The following is a 27627-nucleotide window of genomic DNA, read 5'->3' on the forward strand; positions in this document are numbered from 1 at the left end:
TGGAATGAATGTTCGAGAAAGGACAAAGGACAGAGAAAGACAGAGAAAGAGGGGGAAATCTCAATTGCATACTTCTTGCATCCTCATCTTCTTAAAACCCATTGGAGAAGGGACCTCTGGCTTCCTCATCCAATGAGTTTTGAGGAGACAAGGAGAGAGAGGAATCAAGGAGTAATGCAACAGATCGTCCCAAGGTGAGGGGAGAGAGAGGACAGGGAAAGAAATGAGAGAGCAGGGGACTGGGGGAAGGAGAACTTGGGATTTGGTTTGGTTTCTAACCTGTCATGTTAACTGCTTCTACTAACAGTATTAGTCATTAGTTCAGAATATAATTCTAAGTATTAATCTACTGTTTCTAATCTAATTTTTGACTGAACTAAATGCTTGGAATTGATTAAATGCTTCCAGTACAGTAGTTTGACCCTGCATATGCTAATGCAGGGATGGGTAAACTCAAGTAGCCTTCCACGAGCGAATCTGTACAGAGTAGAAATCCTTAACGTTTTGTAAATGCCCGTGATTCCTAGACTTCCAGGGACTAAGCAATGTACATATTTCTTTGAGAGAAAAAAAAAGACAGAAAGAAGAACCTGTGTTCACTTCACTTCCGTCATTGTATAAATTCAAGGTGGCTTTGCAGGGGAGCAGACTGAACGTGGAAACAAAATAGCGATGACAGCAATAGATGACTGGTAAACCACAGAGGATGCAGGGCAGACATACACATTGTCAGAGATGCTATCAGCACAATCATGGGGATGGGTTCATTCCAACAGTTAAGAAATAAACTAAGAATGAGGTCAGAAAAGCAGGAATTCTTTATTAATCAAAAGGTATATTGCTGAGGATTCCCCACTGAGTTTTGCCTGGTCTGGGCTCTGCCAGAGATTCTCTCAGTGCTGGGCTGACGTAGACAGTGTTTGTCTCTCTCCATCTTACGCAATTAGCTGCCCCCATCAGGCCAGCACTAAGAATAGAATACAGAGCAGGTGAGTCATAGCACAGGGAGGGAGGAGAGGGGGCGCAAAAGAGAGAGAGCAGAGGAGATGAGTTGGAGGGATGGAGAGAAGGGGAAAGAGGGGGATGGAGGGCAAAGGAGATAGCAGGTAAGTCAGAAGAGAGAGGGAAAAAGAGGGCGAAAGACAGCAGAGGAAAGTGCAGGTGAGTCAGACCAGAGAGCAAGGGAGAAATGGAAAGATGGAGGTGGAAGAGAAGTTTCCAGGGATGTGATCAGGGAACAATAAGACGAACAGAGGGGAAAAAAGGCTAGCAGTGCATCTTTTAACACACAGATGCCCGACAACATATTACTCCAGTTTTTCTGTGGTCTGAAGAATCCCATTTGACATTTTCTGATCCCCTCTTCAGTTTTAAAGTTTCAAAATCGCCCTCGATCTCCCTTCCCCCTCCATGGAAATGTAATGTTCCCACTAACATCGTGTTGGTATGAAATAAAACCACAAGGGTAATTCATATGTATAAATAAAACCCTGCAGTATAATGACCATGTGCACCGTCAGAAAAGAAAAAAATGGGAGCCAGACAACAAATAGGGTTTGGTTGGGACATGTTTTACATAAATAATTACAAAATATTTATTGGAAAAAAAAATCAAAACAAAAACTCATGGAAACAAAACACCCCCCCCCCCCCCCAACTCACCATCAGCGGTGGTTGTCAAGGTTTTCGTCCATTTGTCTGTCCTTAACCAAGTAGTTTTCCTTACTCAAAGCTCCGTACAGCATGCAGTTTTACATGGGTAGCACTATCATCATCGTCACCATAGTTTAAATATATACGTGTTCTTTATCAACGTCATTCTTTTTACACATGTGCATCTTTAAAAACTGCAGTTAGGTTCTGTAAAATAAAAGATGGTCTATAAACTAAAACAAACTGGGGCAGGACTCAGAAAAGGTGGGTCTCACACGGCCAGGCCACGCCTCCTCTGGGACAGCCAGACAACGGAGGGAGTGAAGGGAAACACAAGCACTTCACACCAAGACCCTCGAGGGTAGTCTCTGAGCGGTCTCCATTTCTCTCCTTCTCCCCCTTTCCCGCTCTCTGTCAAGCGCATGGCATCCTTGAAGAAGAGTTTGTAGCCGAATGGTTCAGGAGGAAACGTGGGGCACCGCATCAGCAGGCTTCTCTCACCATTGCCAAGCACTCCAAAAACAGAAGGACGGGAAAGATGAACCTGGGAGGACAGAGAGAGAGAGAGAGAGTTAAAGAGAGGAAGGGCAAGCTTCATGTAGTTCATTTTATTGTACGAGACTATGGCATGACAAATAGGATTATTTATGACATACGGCGACTTAAATATCCTTTTTAAGGGCACACTTTTCCTTATATGAGCATCAAAGGCTTATTTGTCAAACCCGCCCGCACACACAAAGTGATCGAGACTTCCCTCTGCCTCCAGCAGCACACAGATAAAGCAGCTGAATGATGGCAGACCCTACATGGAGAATGAATAGGGGTTATTTAGGAGAGAGCCGGGCAGGCGGGATCACAGAGAAAATACAGCTGACAGGGAGAGAGGTAGCGACGGACAGAGGGAAACAATATCCTGCCTGCACCCCACTCCATCTAGACCAACGTGAGTCATCTCTGGAACAAATTAATACAGACACTGCTGCACATCCTACCAAGTAGCTCTGCAGTCTGTGTGTGTGTGCCCCCCCCCAGCACACATGTCTCATTCACAATTCTCTCCATCACTCAGAGGAGTAAATGCTTTTTGAGAGAGTGCAAAAAATATTACACCTACCACATCCAGAATGACATACCCTTCTCACCAGGTGGGTTGTTGAGGTGCAGTCATTGCTGTTTGCAGTTGGAGAGCTTGCGTATCTTGCTGGCTGTGGATACTCCTTTGCGGGAGGGGTTGGATGAGGACGAGGACCTGCACTCTGGCTTGGCCTTGCTCTCTGTTCCATTCACACAAACAGGCTTGGCCTGGGCCCGGCTCCGATCCACCTCACCCTCGTCTAAGTCCTCCTCTGGCACCTGGCCTGTTGGACAGAGAGAGAGAGAGGGAATAGAGACTGGTCAACACAGAACACCGTGACAGTCACAAACACATAGTTCCAGACACACACACAGAGAGACATATACAGACCAAGAGCGCTTCTCTTTGTAAACAGCCGATAGGCATTTTCCTAATATTTGAGACTTGTTATAGATTTTTTTACCCGTTACATTCTGAAACTGTCGTAGTTGTACTGAGCCACGTAAAACTATGGAGGCCCATCCCCACCACAAAAAACGTTAAAACTATTTTATCATACAAATAGGATATGTTTTTTTATTTTGTAACATTGTGTGGTGATTTCAGAGGTGGCAACACAGGTCCCACAGAGGCCGGGGGATGGGAATTGTTTTTCTAGGGCCCAGAGTTTCCTGGTGTGGTACTAGGCTAAACTAACAAACTCAGGACCCTAGCTGTAGGGTATGACATAGTAATCAATCAGCTGAAGAAAAAAAAACTGACGGGCTATGATGGGACCAGATTATTTGTGTAATCAGGTCATATGGTTTTAAAAATTCCTTGCTCATATGAGATGAGTAATGTAGGGTATGCAAACATGATATGAAGTGGTACTGTTTAAAGTGGCTAGTGGTACATTTATTACATACATTTTTGGAGTTGAGTCAGTATGTTGGCAGCAGCCACTTGATGTTAGTGATGGCTGTTTATAGAAGCTGTTTTTCAGTATCTCGGTCCCCGCTTTGATGCACCTGTACTGACCTCGCCTTCTGGATGATAGCGGGGTGAACAGGCAGTGGCTCGGATTGTTGTTGTCCTTGATCTTTTTGGCCTTCCTGTGACATCGGGTGGTGTAGATGTCCTGGAGGGGAGGTAGTTTGCCCCCGGTGATGGTAGTGAGGTCTGCACAACACCTCTGGAGAGCCTTATGGTTATGGGCGGTGCAGTTGCCATACCAGGCGGTGATACAAACCGAAAGGATGCTCTCAATTGTGCATCTGTAAAAGTTTGTGAGGGTTTTAGGGGCCAAGCCAAATTTCTTCAGCCTCCTGAGGTTGAAGACGCGCTGTTGCGCCGCCTTCATCACACTGTGTGTGTGGGTAGACCAATTCAGATCGTCAGTGATGTGTACGTCGAGGAACTTGAAGTTCTCCATCTTCTCTACTGCGGTCACGTCGATGTGGATAGGGGCGTGCACCCTCTGCTGTTTCCTGAAGTCCACAATCAGCTCCTTTGTTGACGTTGAGTGAGAGGTTATTTTCCTGGCAGCAATCTCCCAGGGCCCTCACCTCCTCCCTATAAGCTGTCTCGTCATTGTTGGTAATCAGGCCAAATACTGTTGTGTCATCTGCAAACTCCTCTTGTACAGGGAGTACAAGAGGGGGCTGAGCACGTAACCTTGTGGGGCCCCTGCGAAGAGGAGGTGTTGTTTCCTACCTTCGTTTTTAGTCGCAGTTTGCTTTTACCACATGTAATGATTTTCAAAATATTGATACAAATTTCAACCACACCCGTTGCTGACAGGTGTATAAAATCTAGCACACAACCCTGCAATTCATAGACAAACATTAGCAATAGAATGGCCTTACTGAAGAGCTCAGTGACTTTCAACTTAACACCTTCATAGGATGCCCCTTTTCTAACAAGTCAGTTCATCAAATTTCTGCCCTGGTCAACTGTAAGTGAAGTTATTGTGAAATGGAAACATCTATGAGCCACAACGGCTCAGCCTGCGAAGTGTTAGGCCACACAAGCTCACAGAATGGGACCGCCGTGTGCTGAAGAATGTAAAAATCATCTGTCCTCGTTTGCAACCCTCACTACAGAGTTCCAAAACATCTCAAAGCAACATCAGCACAAGAACTGGAGCTTCATGAAATGGGTTTCCATGGTTGAGCACCAGCACACATGCCCAATATCCCCATACACAATGCCAAGCGTCGGCTGGAGTGGTGTAAGGCTTGCAGCCATTGGACTACAGAGTGGAAATGGCCCCTTAGCTCCAGTGAAGGGAAATCTTAACGCTACAGCATACAATGACAATCTAGACAATTCTGTGCTTCCAACTTTGTGGAAGGCCCTTTCCTGTTTAAGCATGACAATGCACAAAGCGAGGTCCATACAGAAATGGTTTGTCGAGTTCGGTGTGGAAGAACTTGACTGGTCTGCACAGAGCCCTGACCTCAAACCCACCAAACACCTTTGGGATGAATTGGAATGCCGACTGCGAGCCAGGCCTAGTCGCCCAACATCCGTGCCTAACCTCACTAATGCTTGTGGCTGAATGGAAGCAAGTCCCGCAGCAAAGGGGGACCAACTCCATACTAATGCCCATGATTTTGGAATGAGAGGTTTGACGAGCAGGTGTCCACATACTTTAGGTCATGTAGTGTATTATTAGATAAAGTCAATCACCGCCATTCAAGTTCTCTGCGGCTCCATTGAACAATTAGATTTTTGTAGGTCATCATACTTCAGTGGCAGGGAATACGGCAGTTATATTATCAGTCCCTTTGTTGCCAAGCAAGACTTTAATGAAAATAAAGAGAAAAGTCTAGCTAACAAAATCAGAATTCTTCAAGCACTAGGTTTAGGTCCTCTTAAGCCATTATAACCAAGACTCAGGAAAGATGTGTATTTATTGATTTTCGAGTATAACAACTGTCCAAACTGTGAGGCTTGCCCAACCTACAAAATGTCTTTAGTGCAGTAAATTAATGGTAAATTAATTACCAGTTGAATGGTCCCCCCGAGCTTTGAACGTTTAACAGTCTAAACTGGTAGCATCAACTTAAAAAAGGACATGGTTAAGCCCCGTCTTTGTGGCATACAGTATTCGAAAAACAACTGAAACATGCAAAGAGATGGCTGCAACACTGTTCCCCCAAAGCCTTTTAAAAACAAACTATAGGCACTTGTGAAGTTCTGATCTATTTTGCTTCCTACTGACTGTAGTCTATCCTCCATCTGAACTCCCCATGCCTTTCCTGAGCCCGCCACCAATCCATGTGTGTGCCTGTTTCTAACTCGCTCCCTCTACTTGGCACAGGGAAGTCCTATACAGTGTCTTCAAAAAGTATTCACTCCAACTATTTCCACATTACTTTGCGTTACAACCTAAAATTTTTAAATGTAATTAAGTTGAGAGTTTTTGTCACTGGCCTACACACAATACCCCAATAAAGTGGAATTATGTAGGGCTCCTCCCTTCTTACCTGGCACAGTGAAGTCCTGAGTGTAGATGATTGTGTCCTCCTGGTCGTAGAGCTCGTCGTCGTCCTCCTCGGTGTACCCGTGCAGGTCCTCCAGGTAGGGCACCACCGTCATGCTGCGCCACACGTCCCGGCTCTCCGCGCTGGCAGGGATCGGCACCGGTGGTTCTGTTGGCGGGTGTTTTTTACGTACCCAGCTAAGGGCAGAAGGCAAAGTGGGTGGGGGGGGGGAAATTGTATGACTAGTTACTAAACACATCTTGGCAAAAGGTAAGCCAGTATAGCCCGATACCTCTCCAATAGGCTGACCGACATGTTTGTATCACAACTTAAGTCAGTTTTCATATGCTGACATTTAGCTACATTTTAATGCAACCCAACCAGATATAGAAAGTGTATTTCATGTATGCTTCACTGCTTATATACCCAGCACCATGCTGCTATAAAGAGTTTAAATGAGGCACCATCAGAGTCAGTTGTGGAGAATGTTTCAGCAGGAGGGCTACTGAGGGGGTGATTAGGGTTTCTTTCTCTCGCCCCTCTTGTTCTCTCCCTAGGGTTACTTTTCTTTCCCTTTCTCACGCACTCTTTTTCTCTCCCCAAATTGCAAGAGGACCAAGGACCCCCTTGTAGAAAAAGGATGACTTATTAGTAACCATGGAAACTGAGTCAAAGTCATTGGAGTTTATTGTCAGAATGCACGTTGAAAATACTTCTCTCTTCCGGTCTCTTTCACACACACAGAAAAGGAGAAAATTGATTTCAGCTTGCCTGTAGACCAGCTAGTGTTGAAATATTGAATAAAATGATACTTGATCTTACTCTGCCGATTGTCCGTGGTGTCGGTCCTTCAGCTGCTAGAAACGTGAGGCAATATCTAAAAGAAAGTATTGTTTACCTTTTCAGAGCACCGGTAAGAAAGAAGAAATTGCAATAACCTGGAACATGCCCAAAACCAAGAAAACATCTGCAAGACTTCAGTGAGATGCATGGTTCGAATGCGTGTACTTCAGTATTGTACATGTGTTTTGCTTATGACTGAAGGCACATCTTGCTTGCTACACACATAGACCCACTTTTGAAATCGGTGTAGTATTACTTTCCTGTTGATATATTGATCTCAAATTTTGACCAGCTGAGGGACCAGACAATCAGATTAAGTTTAAATATAATTTTATTAAACATCCGTTACAGATAAGTTGAAGGCACATTTGGTAACTAGACTTCAGCATGCTTTGGCCAGCCTCTCTCCCTCTATTCTTCCTCTCCCTCCATACCGTTTATACTAGAAGTCGACTGATTAAAATCGGTATGGCCGATTAATTAGGGCCGATTTCAAGTTTTCATAAACTTGAACTGCTGCTGCAAACATAACAATCGGTAACCTGCCTTTTTGGACACCGATTTATGGCCAATTACATTGCAATCCACGAGGAGACTGCGTGCCAGGCTGACCACCACTACACAAGTGCAGCATCAAAAGGACCTTGTGGCTGCAAGGAGCCAAGTTAAGTTGCAAGGAAGCTTTAAACATATCTAATTAAAAACAAAACAATGAATTTTCACATAATCACTAGTTAACTACACATGGTTGATAATATTGCTAGGTTAACTAGCTTGTTTCGCATTGCATATTATCAATGCGTAGCCTGTTAATTTATCATCGAATCACAGCCTACTTCAACTTCGCCAAACGGGTGATGATTTAACAAAAGTGCATTTGCGGAAAAAGCACATACATTGCACAAATGTACCTAACCATAAACATCAACGCCTTTCTTAAAATCAATACACAAGTATATCTTTTTAATCCTGCATATGCAGTTAAAATAAAGTCATGTTAGCAGGCAATATTAACTAGGGAAATTGTGTCACTTCTTGCTTTCTGTGCAAGCAGAGTCAGCAGCAGTTTGGACAGCCTGGCTCGTTGCCAACTGTGTAAAGACTAATTCATTTGCCAGGATTTTACACAATTATGACAAAATTGAAGGTTGTGCAATGTAACAGCAATATTTAGACTTACGGTTGCCACCTGTTCGATAAAATACGGAACGGTTTCGTATTTCACTGAAAAAATAAACGTTTTGTTTTCGAAATGATAGTTCCTGGATTTTATCATATTAATGACCAAAGGCTCATATTTCTGTGTGCTTATTATATTAGAATTAAGTATATGATTTGATATTTGATAGATCAGTCTCACTGAGCGGTGGTAGGGAGCAGCAGGCTCGTAAGCATTCATTCAAACAGCACTTTACTGCGTTTGCCAGAAGCTCTTAGCAATGCCTGATGCACAGTGCTGTTTGACTTCAAGCCTATCAACTCCCGAGATTAGGCTAACAATTCTAAAGTGCCTAATAGAACATCCAATGGTCAAAAGGTATATGATATACAAATGGTATAGAGAGAAATAGTCCTATAATTCCTATAATAACTACAACCTAAAATGTCTTAACTGGGAATATTGAAGACTCATGTTAAAAGGAACCACCAGCTTTCATATGTTCTGAGCAAGGAACTTAAAACGTTAGCTTTTTTTTAAATGGCACATGGTTAAATAAAGGTAAAATATTGCACTTTTACTTTCTTCTCCAACACTGTTTTTGTCATTTAAACCAAATTGAACATGTTTCATTACTTATTTCAGACTAAATTGATTTGTATGTATTATATTAAGTTAAAATAAAAAAGTGTTCATTGTTCACTCAGTATTGTTGTAATTGTCATTATTACAAATATATATATATTTTTTAAGTTGGCCAATTAAAATCGGTATCGGCTTTTGTTGGTCCTCCAATCGGTATCGGCGTTGAAAAATCATAAATCGGTCGACCTCTAGTTTATACTTTCCTAGCCCACTGATGTCGTCGGAGCATCTTGTCGGTATCAACGAGCATGCAACAAATAATAATATTAAGCATATGTTTGGAGGTCTAATAATTTCAAGGCTATTAATTTCACAGAGGAAAATACAACCGTATGCACACGCACACACGTCACAAGGATGAAATAGACCGTATTACAGGGCTTGAAATAAACTTTTTTGGGCCAATTTGGAAAAGTAGGACAGAGTTCTGACTTTTCCAAAAGCTCAAGTTTCTTGTCCCCCAACAACAAATGGTCCAACACTGAGCCAAAAAGGTGACTGAAAATTGGAATTATTATTACGGATATTGACTTCAACGCAAGGTAGCCAACTAAGACATGTTTGTTGATCTATTTGTATGCTAAAATATTCTGTTTTCATGAAGATCTTGACAACATAGTTGTCAAGTAGGCTATTGTAAAAATATTTCCGTTAAGGCCAGTATTGCATAGTGGAGAATTCCAGCTTTCCAATAGTGTCAGAATTATTTCTCGACACCAGATTTTCAGCACTTGAGACAGTTTACAACCAGAGTATGCAGCATTGGTTTCATCAACTACACACTCGTAACAACTGAGTGTCTGCCATTTGCAGTTATACACAAGTGGTGGTGGAAGTTTTTTTTAGGACATCAGACATGACAATGATATTAATACATGCTAATAGCTAAATAGTTAACTATCAAGATAACCAGCCAAACTACACAATGTTTTGAATTTGTTATCTTGATAGTCTGTTGTATAAATCATTATTTTACCTGCTACTGCAATGTCTCTTTCGCTCTCTCTTTTGGCAACACACAGGTGATGCACACACCATTACTTTTTCATTGCTGACCAAACATTTGCTATAACTGGTCAACTAACTCACTAACTAGCAATGAATATCAACAAATGTGCACACTTTGATCTAGACTAACTGACAATAAAACCCATCTTGAGACTTCATATCATTGATAGACCGCTCGTGCCTATCAATGCTGGCCTATTCTACTCCGATAAGCTCTGGAGAGATTGGGAGGACAGTGCGCAACACATTGCATCCAGAGGACACTATGATCGAATTGTGATTGGAGCAGCCTAATTGTTTGATATTGTGATTCTTGAGTGATTTATTTGATTTGTTCATTCTGACAACTTAAAATCTATAATTTGCTTGTCCCAAAGAAATTGTACTTTCCCTGGACAAGTGTTATTGTCGAGCCTGCTTATTGCATACTAATAAAAACAAAGATCTATGACTTCTCGGTTTCTAGCGTACCATTACTTGTTTATTTCATTTCGAAGCATCTAGACTGCACCATAAGGTGTGCTAACATTCCTATTTTCTGAAGAAGATATCTCCATTTTATATCTGAACTCTCCCCAAGGCAAAAAATCTAATTGTCTGAGGTTCTTAGAGAAACTCATAGCTTGAGATGTGTGATATAAAGTGCCCATCCCTTTGCCTCCTCAGGTCTCAGGCAGTCTGTCTTTGATGCTGGAGCAGTAGAACCAGAGAACCACAACAGAATCATTCTAATTCTCTGTGTGGAACACTAGAACAGTCTGGATGAACAGTGACAGACTTCACAGCATAGCTGAGGGCAAAGAGGGCACATGGACTGGAGTATTTCAGGGTCAATTCCATTTCAGTTCAATCGAATCAGAAGATGAATGGAATCGAACTGAAGACATGCAAGGTGTCATTTGGGCTATTTTCAACATGGATTACTTCAGTCACTTACTTGTGTTGCCTTATGTGCTGTATTGAAAACCTCTTGACAGGATCATATTCAAGCATTCCTGGAGAAGACAAAGAAGCTAAATGTAAGAACACAGGAGTGGAAAAGGGAGATGAAAAGGGGGAAATAGGAATAATTATAATACAGAGGAAGAGTACACATTTACAGTGCATTCGGAAAGAATTCAGACCTCTTCCCTTTTTCCACATTTCCTTACGTTACAGCCTTATTCTCAAATGGATCACACACACACACACACACGATACCCCGTAATGACAACGCGAAAACAGAATTATACATTTTTGCAAATTTATTAGCTTATTTAGATACATTTTCAGACCCTTCGCTATGAAACTCGAAATTGAGCTCATGTGCATCCTGTTTCCATTGATCATCCTTGAGATGTTTCTACAACTTGATTGAAGTCCACCTGTGGTAAATTCAATTGATTGGACATGATTTGGAAAGGCACACACCGGTCTATATAAAGTCTCACAGTTGACAGTACATGTCAGAGCAAAAACCAAGCCATGAGATCGAAAGAATTGTCCTTAGAGCTTCGAGGCAGGATTGTGTTGAGGCACAGATCTGGAAGAAGTTTGGAACCACCAAGACTCTTACTAGAGCTCGCCCGCCCAGTCAAACTGAGCAACTTGGGGAGAAAGGCCTTGGTCAGGGAAGTGATCAAGAATCCGATGGTCACTGACAGAGCTCCTCTTTGGAGATCTTCAGAAGGACAACCATCTCTGCAGCACTCCACCAATTAGGCCTTTATGCCAGAGAGGCCAGCAGGAAGCCACTCTTCAGTAAAAGCACATGACAGACCGCTTGGAGTTTGCCAAAATGCACCTAAAGTCTCTCTGACCATGAGAAACAAGATTCTATGGTCTGATGAAACCACGATTGAACTCTTTGGCGTGAACGCCGGAGCGTCACATCTGGAGGAAACCTGGCACCATCCCTACAGTGAAGCATGGTGGTGCCAGTATCATGCTGTGGGGATGTTTTTCAGCAGCAGTGACTGGAAGACTAGTCAGGATCGAGGGAAAGATGAACGGTGCAAAGTACAGAGAGATCCTTGATGAAAACCTGCTCCAGCACGCTCAAGACCTCAGACTGGTGCTAAGGTTCACCTTCCAACAGTACAATGACCCTAAGCACACAGCAAAGACAATGCAGGAGTGGCTTCGGGACAAGTCTCTGAAAGTCCTAGACTGGCCAAGCCAGAGCCCAGACTTGAACCCGATCAAACATCACTGTAGAGACCTGAAAATAGCTGTGCAGCGATGCTCCCCATCCAACCTGACAGAGCTTGAGAGGATCTGCAAAGAAGAATGAGAGAAACTCCCCAAATACAGGTGTGCCAAGCTTTTAGCTTCATACCCAAGAAGACTTGAGGCTGTAATCGCTGCCAAAGTTGCTTCAACAAAGTACTGAGTAAAGGGTCTGAATACTTATGTAAATGTAATATTAGTTTTCTATTCTTAATACATTTGCAACCATTTCTAAAAACCTGTTTTGATTTGCCATTATGGGGTATTGTGTGTAGACTGATGAGGGGAAAAAAAACAATTTAATACATTTTAGAATAAGGCTGTTAGGTAACAAAATGTGGAAAAGGTCAAGGGGTCTGAATACTTTCCGAATGCACTGTAGGCCTGCCTAAGTTACGGTATTAAGACTAAACAGGATGGGCTCTTAGGCCTACCGCCGAATTTGTGAAATTGTTGCGTGAGGCTCGGCGCTCACGGGATCAGTAGGCTATTAAAACAAACCACTCAAACAGGCAACAGAAGCAGGATCCGTCTTACTTCTGTAGATATGGATGGTTTATAAAGCCAGGCACATTTAACAGTTAGGCTGTTCATTACAGACCTAATTAAGTTGGGGTTTCCTCTCTCCTCACTGTTCTTAGACAATTAAGTCAAGGGCTGTTTTCTCATCTCCCAATTCTGCTGCTGCTGCTTCCACCGCATCGTTCTCAACGCCAATATGCTGGGTAACTTTGCTATTTTGCACTTGGCAACAAGGTCTAGGAAAAGGCAACAATTTAACAGCGCACTGATGCGTGTCAGAACAGCAACCACTATCCAATGCGGGAGAAAGCGCATTTTATAAAATAATATTGTTTTTATTTTGTGTTGCACAATTGTTCGTACATAATCACCACATACAATTTCAATAGCACATCTCTTAGACTGATGGACTGTGCCATCCCCATGGCCTCCACTCAGACAGGTGTCTTGTACACCATGATTAATATTTTGTTTTTTCTACTACTGCTTGACTAAAAAAATCTCGGTCGACCAATAGCCTATCAGCCAAACAAACGACCAGCCGACAAAATGGGGTCGGCCCTAATCTTGCACATCCCTACTATCCATCTCTCTGTCCTTATTACTTCCAAAGCAAGGGGGGGGGGGCTATCAGAGGACAGAATGACAACGATGAACTGCTCATAATACAAATACTATGACAAAAAGGTCAGACTAGAGCATCGCAAAATGTGCACAATGCTGCAATAAATGTGATAATATATAGTGCCAAAACATTTATCAACCTACACTAACACAGTCATTCCAATTAGGTCCCAAAAAATAACTAATGCTTTTTCAATGCCATATAGCCGTGCAGAGCTATCAGCATGACTACGTTAATGGGTTCTACTTTCTACAGGTTGGTCGGAAGGTACGCCATGTGTGCTGATGGCTTTCATGGGCGTGCTGAAGGACACCTTTTTGCCAGGCAGCGAGTTTATTTTAGAGACGCTAATTGCAGGCTGGCTCTTAGAACTGGGCTGCGTCACCATACACATACACACACACCACTACATATCTAACATACAAGCAGGCATGCGCACAGACACATCAAGAGGAAATGGACAGTCAGCTAATGGTGGTCTGCATTAATGACAGTGCTGACTAGAGAAATATCAAACCAATTTCTATGACTATTTTTCAGCTTGCATTGCTTTGACATAAAAAGAAGTTTAACAAAGGGGGAAAAATATACTTCTCTTCTGAATCTAGTCTCGTTCACAAAATGCGTGTGGGTCTTTTGCGAAAGCTATGATGAGCTTGCAGACAAACCTCTACATCAGAGATAAACCTTTGACCTGTCCTACACTACCCATTGCCATTAAATTAATTGCCTACACCCTTCAATATCAATCAGATCAACTTTGAATGTCACAGAGGAAAACACTACTGTATACGCACGCACACGTGAACTTACACACACCCCGGGGATGAAATCATTTTGAAGTATCTAGACTGCACCACAAGGCGTGCTAACATGCCTCTTTCTGAAGAAGATATCTCCCTTTTATATCTTAAGTCTCCAAGGCCAAATCTCATTGTCTGAGGTTCTACCATATGCGTAGTCCACTTCTGTTCCTATGTCAATTGGAAAGTGATAGCGGCAGGGTTGTTCAGAGGAATTTCAATAGAGTGTATGATAGCTTACAGGCCTCTGATGCAGAGGAGACAGATGGAGTCAACGTCATGGTGCCATCTACTGGTCAAGCTCAGAAAATACCACAGGGCATTTCTCAATGTATTCCAGTGATTCCCTAACACACAATGGTGGCCAACTCCTGTCCGGGATAGATAGCGGGTGCAGGCTTTTGTTCCAGCCCAGCACTAACATTCAATTTTAGGCCATTAGTAGTTGAAATCGGGTGCATTTGAGTTGACCTGGAAGAAAGCTCTCACTTTACATGACCGGAGTAAGCCACTGACTGACTAACGGCTGTGTAAAGCCTCGAGTTAAATCAACCTTTAATTCAGAGATGGTCTTCATCATGGTCATCCTCACCTTGCAGTAGGTCTGACAGGGCAGGCCCGCACTCTTCTGGAACACTGTAGTCTCCCTTCCCAATGTTTTCAAATAGCTTATAGATGTTGTCCCCTTCAAACGGATAAAGACTCGTTGTAATGTTGTATCTACGGCATAGAAAAAGGGAAATAGGCAAGACATCACATATTATGAGTTTGAGACTTCATATCTGAGATCTGTTAACTTGCATGGTCTATGACCTGGTATAATTACCTCTCAAAATGATAATACAAAGAATGCCGTTGAAAATACACAGTGTAAAAAACATTAAGGACCCCCCTGCCCTCAGAACAGCCTCAATTCATCGGGGCATTTGTATTTACTAGGGATCCCCATTTGCTGTTGCCAAGGCAGCAGCTACTCTTCCTCGGGTCCAATCACATTAAGGCACTTATACCACACATAAAACAAAAGACAAACAGTAAATCATAACAATATTACACCACTACAATATAATACCACTGTGCGTGTGCTAGTGTGTGTCTCTTTAGTCCCCGCTGTTCCATAAGGTGTATTTTTATCTTTAAAAAAATTTATGAATCTGATTCTACTGCTTGCATAAGTTACTGGATGTGGAATAGAGTTTCACGTAGTCATGGCGCTATGTAAAACTGTGCATCTCCCATAGTTTGTTCTGGACTTGGGGATTGTGAAGAGACCTCTGGTGGCATGTCTTGTGGAACATGCATGGGTGTCAGAGCTGTGTGTTTGTAGATTAAACAGACAGCTCGGTACATTCAGCTGGTAAAAACTTCTTACAAAAACAAGTAGTGCTGAAGTCATCTCTGCTCCACTTTAAGCCATGAGAGATTGACATGCATATCATTAATGTTAGCTCTCCGTGTACATTTAAGGGCCAGCCATGCAGCCCTGTTCTGAGCCGATTGTACATTTCTTAAGTTCCTCTTTGTGGCACCTGACCACATGACTAGTCCAGGAGCGACAAGACTAGGGCCTGCAGGACCTGCCTTGTTGATAGTGTTGTTAAGGCAGAGCAGCGCTTTATTATGGACAGACTTCTCCCCGTCTTAGCTACTGTTGTATCAACATGTTTTGACGATGTCCGTTTACAATCAAGGGTTACTCCAAGCAGTTTAGTCACCCCAACCTGCTCAATTTCCACAACACTTGGTTGAGGTGTAGGGCTGAGTGAATGAGTTGTCCCAAATGCAATGCTTTTAGTTTTTAGAGATATTTAGGAATAACATATTCCTGCCACCCATTCTGAAACTAACTGCAGCTCATTAAGTGTTGCAATAATTTCAGTCGCTGATGTGTATAGTGTTGAGTCATCTGCATACATATATTATTTTACTCAAAGCATGTCATTAGTAATGATTGAAAAAGTAAGGGGTTAGACCACTGCCCTGGGGAATTCCTGACTCTACCTGGATTATGTTGGAGGCTTCCATTAAAGAACACCCTCTGTGTTCTGTTAGCTGTCTAACTCATTATCCAGAATAAATCAGGGGGAGTAAACCAAAACACATGTTTTTCCTGCAGCAGACTATGATCGATAATGTCAAAAAGCCACACCGATGTCTAACAATCTCCAGCAAAAAATTGCTTTTTATTAAAGGCTTGAGTTTGGAAACCATTTCATACTTTGTAAGGATTATTTTATTTAACAAGCTCCAGCAATCTTTTAATCATCAATTTCTCAGTCATTTGTGTAAGTACTGTGCTTGTTGAATGTCCTTCCCTATAAGCCTGCTGAAGTCTGTTGTCAATTAAAAATGTACTGTAAAATAGCATTGTATCTGGTCAAACACTATTTTTCCAAAAGTTTACAAAAACGTTGGTAATAAGGCTGATTGGTCAGCCTTTTGAGCAAGTAAAGGGGGCTTTACTAGTCCTGGGTAGCAGAATAACTTTTGCTTCCCTCCAGGCCTGAGGGCACACACTTTCTAGTGGCTTATATTGAAGATATGGCAAATAGGAGTGGCAATATCGTACGCTATTATCATCCGTAATTTACCATCCAAGTTGTCAGGTGGCTTGTCATTGTTGAAAAACATCAATCATTTTTTCACCTCTTCCACACTCAACTTACAGAAATGAAAATGACAATGCTTGCCTTTCATAATTAGGTCAGTTATACTTGGATGTGTAGTGTCGGCGTTTGATGCTGGCATGTCATGCCTAAGTTTCCCAATCTTGCCAATGAAAAATCATTACAATTAGTTTGCAATATCAGTGGGTTTTGTGACTCTACAGGGTGTCGAAAGTGTTTCACAGGTATGCTAGCCCATGTTGACTCCAAAGCTTCCCACAGTTGTGTTAAGTAAGCTTGATGTCCTTTGGGTGGTGGACCATTCTTGAGACACACTGGAAACTTGAGTGTGAAAAACCCAGCAGCGTTGCAGTTCCTGACACCTGGTGCGCCTGGCACCTACTACCATACCCTGTTCAAAAAGGTACTTAAATCTTGTGTCTTGCCCCATCACCCTCTGAATGGCACACTCCATAGCAGTGATTGAATACCCATACTAACATACTGTATTGTTGATAGTGTTGTTAAGGCAGAGCAACGCTTTATTATGGACAGACTTCTCCCCATCTTAACTGAGTATATACTACAAGTACATTTTTGTATACTGTAAATGAACAGTATGCTTTCAGTTGAGCGTATTAGCTCTTCACATGTCTACTGGAAGTTGATGCTGTTGCTATGCAACCTTTTGGTAGCTAGTTAGCATAACAAATGACGAGTTAGACATTTTATTTATTCAATCTGGAGTGCCAGAGTGCGCTCATATTCAGAGCGTTGTCAGATTGTCAGTTTGTAAATTCAGAGCCTTTCCCTGTCGGAGAGCACACTGGACGCTCGGGCTGAGAAGTAGAGTTTATTTGAGCATTCTGACCATACAATGGCAGTCAAGCACCCAAGCTAACGTTGGCTAGCTTGCTAGCTACTTCCAGACACAAACGAGACCACTCTGACCATTTTACTCGCCCTAGCAGAACTGGTAGTTTCATGTTATCCTGAGAGTTGGTGACTGTGCTCCTGGCAACAATTTAATTACTTTTCCCCCAACGTTTAGTGACACCGGCTATATTCAACGGGTGTTGAGCGCTCGTAATTTAATTATTCTGCGCTCTGGTACACTCAGACGAGAGTCCTCTGAAATTGTAGAAGATAGCCAGAGCAAATTTACGAAAGCACCCGAATGTCAATTGCGAACACACAGACTATAAAATTTAGCTAAGCTAAGAATGATGGGAATAATCAAGTCAATAAACGTTGGGGAGTTAGCCTTTAGTTAACATACTGGCAAGTTCGATGTATAAGTAGCCAACTAACGTTAGGTAGCTAGCTAACAACATACCAATACATCCAGCTGTAACACTATGTGGTTCATAAGGACAGCGCAGCTAACAAATTGTCAGCCAATATAACATGTAAGGCATTACTTTATTACATTGCTCAACACATCTGTCATAATTAGTTAAAGCAACTCATTTGTATCCTCTCTCGTATTTCGACTGCCTATTTTCCGATATTTTCCTCAAATCTGGAAACGATGTGAAGTGTTGGGGAATAATCAGAATTGGTTGGTAACATAGGTAAGATGTTTTATATTCATCAAATGTTTGTAAGTTACTTCTCAGAATGTTATTTTTGTATAATACTGTGGCGGGGTTGCAGTATCTGTTCTATGTCAAGACTAAGTTGTTTGGGCCGGAGAGAGGGGAGAGGTCAAGCGTGTATCTCTTGGCTCCACAATGTCTGTGTGTCTCTGTGATCTTGTCAAGATAGGATGGATTTGATATATGCCTGTTGATATGGAGGATTGGTTTATGGTTCTGAGTTTGAGAAAATAACAGTTTAGGAGACAAAGCTGAATGATTTATTATGTCTATGCTGTCTGACTATGTGTGTTTTTTGCTATTAAAGGATCTCAGCTGCAATGTGTAAGGAACTCAGAGAATTCATTGATAGACACTGAATTGATCTGAGAGTCACAGGGCTGTGATAGAGCTCATATAATTAAAGATGGACTTTGATAACTAACTGACTTGTGTGTGGTTTGCTCTCATCATTTGGTAAATAGAGGAAATTTCCACGACAGAAGCCACGCCCATTTCCTGAATTATGGGCCCTAAAGTACGGAAATAGTGTCCTCTGCGTGTATACTTCATATTTTGGCGAATTTAGTACGACATCCGGGAACTTTTGGCATACTAACTATATCCATACTATGACCAAAAAGCATACTAAATACTCAATTCACGTCACAAATAGTATGGTTCGTGCAGTTAGTACGAGTATTTGAACACAGTTCATGTTTCAATTGCCTAAAGGCTTAAAAATCCTTCTTTAACCCGTTCCCTCCCCTTCATCTACACTGATTGAAGGTGATTTAACAAGGGACATCAATAAGGATCATAGCTTTTACTTGGATTCACCTGGTCAGTCAATGTCATGGAAAGAGCAGATCTCTTGTACACTCAGTGTATGTTGGACAGATAGGTAATCAAAGCGCTCGGTGGAGCTATTTTCATTACCATTGATTAACCTTCCAGATCAACAGAAGGTGCTGAAACTAGGTGTCAGGGTGGACTTGGACATTGCAATGGCTATTACTCACAGTGTGATGCCTGCGGACCAGATGTCCACTTTGAACCCTGAAAAGGTGTCCAGGCCATTGGCGATCTCGGGGGGCTGGAACGCCGGCGAGCCCTGACTCGTACGACACGTGTCATCCTCTGCAAACGGGTGCAGAGCCTGGTGGTGGTGGGGGGGGGGGGAGAGATAGGGAGAAAAGGCTCAAAATCAGCACACTCAGAGGGAAGAATGATATCTGCATAATATAGTTAAGAACATGCATATCCCTAACAATAGGTAATATACAGGTAAAGGTGACTGAGGTAAGCGAGATGACATCTCACCTCTGCCACGCCCAGGTCGGAGATCTTGAGTGCCCCGTCGGTAGTCAGAAGCAGATTTCCTGGTTTAATGTCCTTGTGAACGATTCCCTGGCTGTGCAAATATTCAAGGCCATCTAACAGCTGTAAAAAGTACCTGAGAGGGAGGGAGGGAGGGTTAATAATAAAATCCTACAAGACAAGTCAGTACACCACATTAGCTCTACAGTGAATACTAACTTGAGATCTGTGCACACCACAAACAAATTGATATTTTGCATAAATCAAAACATCAGTGCATAATTTACACGACACAAGTGTGAGCTCAGCCATACACGATGTATCGATCCAAGCAATCTAATAGGTCTTTTAATCAAGTGTGACTATAAATTAGTGTTTAAAGGCCCAATGCAGCCGTTATATATCAACTCATTTCTGGGTAACAATTAACCCTCATACAACCGACTGGGGTCATTTTGAACCCAGAGGCATATTTTATATCATAGCCAATAGGTGGTTTATTCAATTCTTCAAAATGTTAATGACCTTGTCAATGAACTTGTTCTTAATAAATATACATAAATTGCTTAGTGTTTCTGTATAAAGACTTCAAATGAAATAAAAATCCAGTCCTTTGGGGTCATTTTGACCACAGCCAAGTGTTCTCCTCGGGCCTGAAAATTAGATACTGTACTGACACCACAAGCTGACATCACCAATAATATGCAGAAAGAGATGGGGAACCTGGGCATGATTCTCCCCGTGGTGTCAGAAATAAACTGCTGACTACCCTGTCTCAGGCCATAGACGTCGCTGCTTTTGCAGAAACAATCAGCCCTCATCATGGCCATGAATTTCTCTGGCCCAGCCTGGTGAGCTGAAGCCTGAGCCCAGTATGACATCATAGAAATGTAAATGAGCCCAAACAGCCTGATTTCTAGAAAACAGTATATTGATTTAAACTGGTGTTGAGAACAATGAAGCAGGCAACAGTGGAGTGAGGAGACCAGGAAACCGCCAATCTTAGAAAAGCACAAAGAGAGGAAAGAAGTTGCTAGAATGTTATGTAACTTAAGTGGATTTTGCCCTTTACAAAAAAAAAAAAAGCCTGTCTGATAATCAATGTGATTTTGTTTCACTGAATCTCCATCTATATATTTAGTTAGGCTAATTGATCTCTGGCTGGGAAAATAAGTTGTGGTAGCTCATTTATTAATCTGCTTACAGTGCAGTCGGAAAGTATTCAGACCCCTTGACTCTCAAAATTGTTACATTACAGCCTTATTCTAAAATGTGTTAAGTCATCCCCCCCCCAATCTACCCCCAATACCCCATAATGACAAAGCAAAAAAACAGGTTTTGGGAAATTTTTGCAAAAAAATACAAAAACATATTTACATAAGTATTTAGACCTTTACACAGTACTTTGTTGAAGCAGATTTGACAGAGATTACAGCCTTGAGTCTTCTTGGGTATGATGCTACAAACTTGGCACACCTGCATTTGGAGAGTTTCTCCCAAATAACTAAGGGAGAATGGGAAGGGATGTGGTATTCTGCAAGTGAAGCTAAACCAGGCTACACACCGCCTATATATAGCACGGCCCTGCAAGAAATGGAAGCCAATTTGAGAACTATTGCAGCTAGGTGATGGTTTTGATTTGTGTCAATGACATTTGGACTAGCTGAAAGGGACACTGTTTCCTGGGGATTGTCGCCAGTGTCATTGACGGAAACTATCAAGGACACATAGTGTTGTTGAGCTGCGAGCACATACAACAAACACCACACAGCAGAGGGCATTTACCAAAAATAGTGTCCTGAGGAACTGGAACGTGCAGCGACAATTAATATGAGTGGTGACTGACAGCGCAAGCAACATGGTCGAAGCCTTCAACCTACCTTGTTTTGAGGAGACCAATGATGATGGACAGGAGGAAGATGAGGCAGCCGATATGGAGGGCGCACCACCTGCGATCTCAGTTCCAAACTGACCATATAGCCAACAATGTGGACATGATGGTAAACCAGTACTTCAGAGTCAAATCTCCATTTACGGTGCCCAATTCACATGCTTCAGTTCGCAACAAAGGATGCCATTAACATGCATGATGGGGTTAGCGGACTGATCCAGAAAGTGGAAAAACTTCTGAAAGGTGTTAGGAAGTGTACATTGAACACAGAAGAAGTGACAGATTGGGAGTGCATCCCACAACAGCATGTATGACAAGAACAGCCAATTACGCATGATTGAGTCTGTATAAAGATGTTCTAAAAGAGACCCACTGTGGCAAAACAAACTGAAGTCTACCTCTGATGATGCAAAACTCACCCTAAACGAAATGAGTTGGTACAGGTCCTGGTGGAGGTACTGACAACACAAGCTGACCTCACCGATAATATGCAGAAAGAGATGGGGAACCTGGGCATGATTCTCCCCGTGGTGTCAGAAATAAACGGCTGACTACCGTGTCTCAGGCCATAGACATTGCTGCTTTTGCAGAAACGATTAGATAACATTTCCACTCAGTACAGGGGGTATTATAATGATAAACATCTTGTCCTAACTGCCAACCTGGACCGCAGGTTTAAAACTGAGCGGGTGATAAGGGATGAGCTGGTGCGTAACCAGCTTGGAGAGATACGCAACTTCCTTGTGAAGGAAACAGAGGCTATCAATGTGCCTCCGGCAGGTGCATTTGCGTACCAGCAGCACCCAAACCTGCCCTTGAGCAAAACGAAGTGCCCATGTTCAGCTCGTCATTGTACAGAGGACCGCTGCTGCTGAATCAAAAGCAGAGGTAAAGGAGTACATAACGGTCATGAGAAGAAACGCAGACGTTATCACCTTTTGGAAAGACATCTCCTCATCCCTGCCCTGCCTGGCAAGAGTGGCCAAAGGTTTTTTAGCATCCCCAGTGGCTCTGCAAGCACAGAGAGGGTATTTTCCACTGCTGGCCTTACTCTCAAGGCACCATCGCATAAGCCACAGACACTGGCCAAAATCATGTTTCTCAAAGTGAATTCAAAGGCACGGTAGACTGAGCCAAATAAGGAATTTTTCCATTTCATTTTCATTTAATTCTAAGTTAAGACACAGCCTATGTGCCATTTATAGACTAAGGATTTAATACAACGAAGTGTTGTTTAAATGCTGAGGAGCTTAATGTTCCTGCCAGCTTAGTTCGTCACAATCGCTTCAAAGTATTTATTTGTAGTCTATAGCATTGATATAATAGACTAATAATATAGCCTAAATAATTCATTTTCATTGCTTCTTAGGCCATCTGTCTGGCTCATGACCTATTTAGAGTGTTTATGTGCAGCTTATATGACATATGGCTTTTTTGAAATGATGAGTGCTTCTTAAAGTCACCTTTGTTATTTATGAAAATACTTTCCATTTAAATCATATGGTTTGCTTTCAAAACTTCAAACCCAAAATGGTAGGTCCACTTAGTCAAAGAAATTAGGTGTTGGTTAAATGGTGATTTTAAACAAAACATTTATGAAGCTAATTTGAAGCAAGTTTTTTTCCCCCTTCCTGTAAGCGTGTTAACGGTTTTTAGCGGAGTGGCTGGAAAGGACGTTGAGCTCAACTCCGCTCACATACTGTGGCTAGGCTGTATCGGCATTAATAGATGCCAATGGAATATGGGCTTCTCCTGATTCTGAGATGAGCTGTCTGTGGTGGTCTTGTGGATCATCATTCTATCGAATGCACTCCAACCTATTCGTATTGCAATATGAAACATTTTAATGATCAGAAAAAAGCTTCATCATGGCCACGAATCTCTGGCCCAGCCAATATCGGAATCCTGACGCCGCTAGTGCCTGCTGCTCAGAGAGAGCAGTAGTGAAAGGTGCACAGACACGCACAGTTAAGAAAGATTAACACAGCACCGCAAACCCAAAACACAGAATGAGGCCCAGCAGCAGTCGGGCCCCATCGGGTTCGGACTGAGAATGAGAACTCTTATATGTCTGCTAATGGTATACAGTGCCTTCGGAAAGTATTCAGACCTCTTGATTTTCTACACGTTGTTACGTCAAAGCCTTATTCCTCATAACTCTACACACAATACCCCTTAAATGATAAAGAAACAAGTTGAATTTTTTACAGATTAAAAAAAATATTTTTAAAAACTGAAATATCACATTACATAAGTATTCAGACCCTTTACTCAGTACTTTGTTGAAGCACCTTTGGCAGCGATATCAGCCTCAAGTCTTATTGGGTAGGACAGTACAAATCTTGGCACACTTGTATTTGGGGAGCTTCTCCCATTCTTCTCTGCAAATCCTCAAGCTCTGTCAGGTTGGATGGGGATCGTCACTGCACAGCTTTTTTCAGGTTTCTCCAGAGATGTTCGATTGGATTGAAGTACAGGCTCTGGCTGGGCCAGCCTAGGACATTCCGAGACTTGTCCCGAAGCCACTCCTGCAATATCTTGGCTGTGTGCTTAGGGTCGTTGTCCTGTTGGAAGGTGAACCTTAGCCCCAGTCTGAGGTCCTGAGCACTCTGGAGCAGGTTTTCATCAAGGATCACTCTGTACCCTCGATCCTGACTAGTTTCCCAGTCCCTGAAAAACATCCCCACAGCATGATGCTGCCACAACCATGCTTCAACGTAGGGATGGTGCCAGGTTTCATCCAGACTTGGCATTCGGGCCAGAGTTCAATCTTGGTTTCATCAGACCAGAGAATTTTGTTTCTCATGGTATGAGAGTCCTTTAGGTGCCTTTTGGCAAACTCTAAGCGGGCTGTCATGTGCTTTTTACTGAGGAGTGGCTTCCATCTGGCCACTCTGGCAAAAAGGAAATGATTGGTGGATTGCTGCAGAGATGGTTGTCCTTCTGGAAGGTTCTCCCATCTCCACAGAGGAACTCCGGAGCTTTGTCAAAGTGACCACCGGGTTCTTGTTTATCTCCCTGACCAAGGCCCCTCTCCCCTGATTGCTCAGTTTGGCCGGGCGGCCAGCTCTAGGAAGTGTTGGTGGTTCCAAACTTCTTCCACTTAACCTGTCTACGACCCCGTTCCGCTAGCGGAATCCTTCGCCAACAGGCAATGAAATTGCAGGGCACCAAATACAGAAATCTCAAATCAAATTTCTCAAAGTATTAGGCTCCATTTTAAAGATACAATTCTCATTAATCCAGCCACAGTCTGATTTTTAAACTAATATAGCTAATATAGTTTTTCTGTGAGTTGGTGGTGACCTAACGTAATTGTTTGTGGAGCTTTCGCTGTAAAGCATTTTTTAAAATCAGACTGTGGCTGGATTAATGAGAATTGTATCTTTAAAAAAAAAAATATATATATATATATATATATATATATTAGCATCTGGGACTGAGTAGGAGGCAGTTCACTCTGGGCACGCTATTCATCCAAAAGTGAAAATGCTACCCCCTATCCCAAAGAAGTTAAGAATGATGGAGGCCACTGTCTTCTTGGGGACCTTCAAAGCTGCAGAGGCGTTTTGGTACCCTTCCCCAGATCTGTGCCTCGACACAATCCTGTCTCGGAGCTCGAAGGACAATTCCTTCAACCTCATTGCTTGGTTTTTGCTCTGACATGCACTGTCAACTGTGGGACCTTATATAGACAGGTGTGTGCCTTTCCAAATCATGTTCAATATATTGAATTTACAACAGGTGGACTCCAAACAAGTTGTAGAAACATCTCAAGAATGATCAATGGAAACAGGATGCACCGGAGCTCAATTTCAAGTCTCATAGCATAGGGTCTGAATATTTATAGGTATCTTTTTCATTAATTTGCAAACATTTCTAAAAACCCGCTTTGTCATTATGGGGTATTGTGTGTAGATTGATGAGGAAATTGTTTTAGTTAATCCATTTTAGAATAAGGCTGTAACGTAACAAAATGTGGAAAAAGGGAAGCGGTCTGAATACTTTCTTCCTGCACCGAATGATGCCGTATAATGAGTACATACAGTGCCATAAATGTAATGACAGAAAAGTAAATGCTTCATGTCAAACGATTTCGGACAGATCCATCAAAAAACCAACCATGAGAAAGGGTTAAACAGAAGTTAAATCAACTTGTGAATTTGATTGAATATAGCCTTCCCCCATATCTTAATGTAATGACATGAAACAAATTAGCCGATTATTATCAATCACTTAACAGATGTAACAAGTAAAACAAAAAATAGATAACCCTATTTCCATGTCTAATGATGTTTTAATGAGAATTAAGTTGATATTTTGCTAACTGCTTTTTCCAACAGTTTCTTCTTGGGGTCAAAATGACTCCAGTTGGTAATCCATGTATGTTCAATATGGTGGTAGTATGAGGGTTAAGTACCTTAATACCTTACTGTAATAGAACGCTAAGAGCTCCCTAAAAGTAATAGGTAAAAATGATTTAGCAAAAAAACTCAAGCAATAACAAAACAGTCTTAGCTTTATCAGCAATGGAGAGCTCTGCAGTCCAGGGCCTAAACTTAGTCTTTGAGTAGACTATGAACAGAAGCTCAGACTAATAAAATAAAAATAAGAGGGAGAGGGAGATGGTGAATTTGAACAAGAGGCTAGATGCAGAGAGGGAGAGAGAGAGATGGCGAGAAAGATTGCAAAATAGATAAAGGGCGGGCGAGAACAATAGAGAAATGGTGAGCGAGAGATGTTGAGCTAGGGAGCTGCCGAGAAAAAGAGCGCGAGAGAGAAAGAAGAGAGAAAGAAACTTACCCGTGAGCTTGAAATACTGGAAATCTTTTCTCTGGGACGCTGTCCAGCATTTCTTGCATCCCACATACGCAATACTCCATCACCATATACGTAAGATGGGCAGTCAAGGGAATACTCAAAACACAAACAGCGCAATGAGAAGCATTTACACATTAAAAGTTCCATATTAAACAGGCATTAAAATACAACAGAAAGGGAAAGACATTTTCCTCTAACACAATGCATATAGGTAACGGGGACGGCAGGTACCCTATTAGTTAGAGCGTTGGGCCAGTAACCGAAAGGTTGCCGAATCGACAAGGTAAAAATCTCTCGTTCTGCCCCTGAACAAGGCAGTTAACCCACTGTTCCCCGGTAGGCCATCATTGTAAATAACAATTTGTTCTTAACTGACTTGCATAGTTAGATAAAAGGTTAAATTTATTTTTTTATTTTTTTAAGAAACTGTTAAGGGAATTTTTATCAATGACTAATTATGTATACATTTCAATCAGGACTGACTAATCAGAACACTATTATGTTACTGTATATGTATGAATTTTCTTTCTTAATCTTAGTACTGAATATAATGTTTGTGAATGTATCAAGGATTAGAACAATGACGGTCTGTTCCTGGGTAGAAATGAATGAACTAAATCTTCAGACTGGCTAGAATGCTTATCTACACCGGAAAACCTTGGCTCAGCCATAAATTATATTGAATTGGTAGGGAGACGGATGTGGGAAGGCTTGAGATACATCCTTTGTACTGGAATGGAGATGGCACGGGTTGGTACTGGAACTAATGACGTCATTTTCAGTTTATAACCTGTGGTAACCTGTATCGTGTTCAGTACTCTCGTGAATAAACTCTGCTGTTTGACTTTAAGACTGGGATCTGTCCATTATTATAGAATAAGGTTCTAGTGTTTAATTTTAATTGGGTATTAAAACAGAGCAATTTAATTCCTTTAAACAGAAACACTGTCTCAGAGTGGGAAATTGATTAAATATGGCATTTGTTTTACTTTAGGTGAGTTTCTCCAAGGCTTTGAACCAGCAGCAACGCGGGTTATCTTGGAACTACAAGATAAATTGATAAGGCAAAAACTAGATATAAACCAATTAGATATTATCTTCAAGAAAACCTAGAGGTCGGGGATGGGCAACTTTGATGGGGGTCACAAAAAAAAGATATATTCTACATATTCTGGCTGTAGAGAAAATGCTGCAGTTTTAAAGCAAGTTTGCGGCAATTCTACACATTCTGCCATGGGGCGAAGAGAAGATTTTGTAGTTTATATATATATATGCGAGAGCGAGAGAGGCCTGGGGATGACGCAGAGCTAACTGCGAAGTCATGTCTGCGTCAGGAGTCTCTCCACTGCTGCAGGGTAGAGAAGGGAACACACTAGAGTCCTGCATCGGGTCAGATAG

At 42.0% G+C, this 27627-nt stretch overlaps 1 protein-coding gene across 4 annotated transcripts in view; it reads right to left on the minus strand.

Moving 5' to 3' along the window:
• Positions 1-800: 800 nt before the first annotated feature.
• The window catches only part of LOC109901012 (serine/threonine-protein kinase STK11), a 48867-nt gene continuing 22040 nt past the window's right edge, over positions 801-27627 (minus strand). For 2 of the 4 annotated variants that reach the window (XM_020496981.2, XM_031807375.1), the window contains exons 4-11: positions 26212-26301; positions 19521-19653; positions 19220-19356; positions 14607-14734; positions 10794-10851; positions 6205-6398; positions 2799-3014; positions 801-2197 (exon numbers count right to left, since the gene is read on the minus strand). In XM_020496981.2, the coding sequence (XP_020352570.1) occupies positions 2821-3014; positions 6205-6398; positions 10794-10851; positions 14607-14734; positions 19220-19356; positions 19521-19653; positions 26212-26301 (934 nt within the window). In that variant the 3' untranslated portion in view covers positions 801-2197; positions 2799-2820. Of the gene's footprint in view, positions 2198-2770; positions 3015-6204; positions 6399-10793; positions 10852-14606; positions 14735-19219; positions 19357-19520; positions 19654-26211; positions 26302-27627 lie in introns of all 4 variants that reach the window. The other 2 variants (XR_002256670.2, XM_020496982.2) reach the window with 2 other exon arrangements.

This window comes from Oncorhynchus kisutch, linkage group LG27 (assembly GCF_002021735.2).
Source record: "Oncorhynchus kisutch isolate 150728-3 linkage group LG27, Okis_V2, whole genome shotgun sequence".
Classification (NCBI taxonomy): Eukaryota; Metazoa; Chordata; class Actinopteri; order Salmoniformes; family Salmonidae; genus Oncorhynchus; species Oncorhynchus kisutch.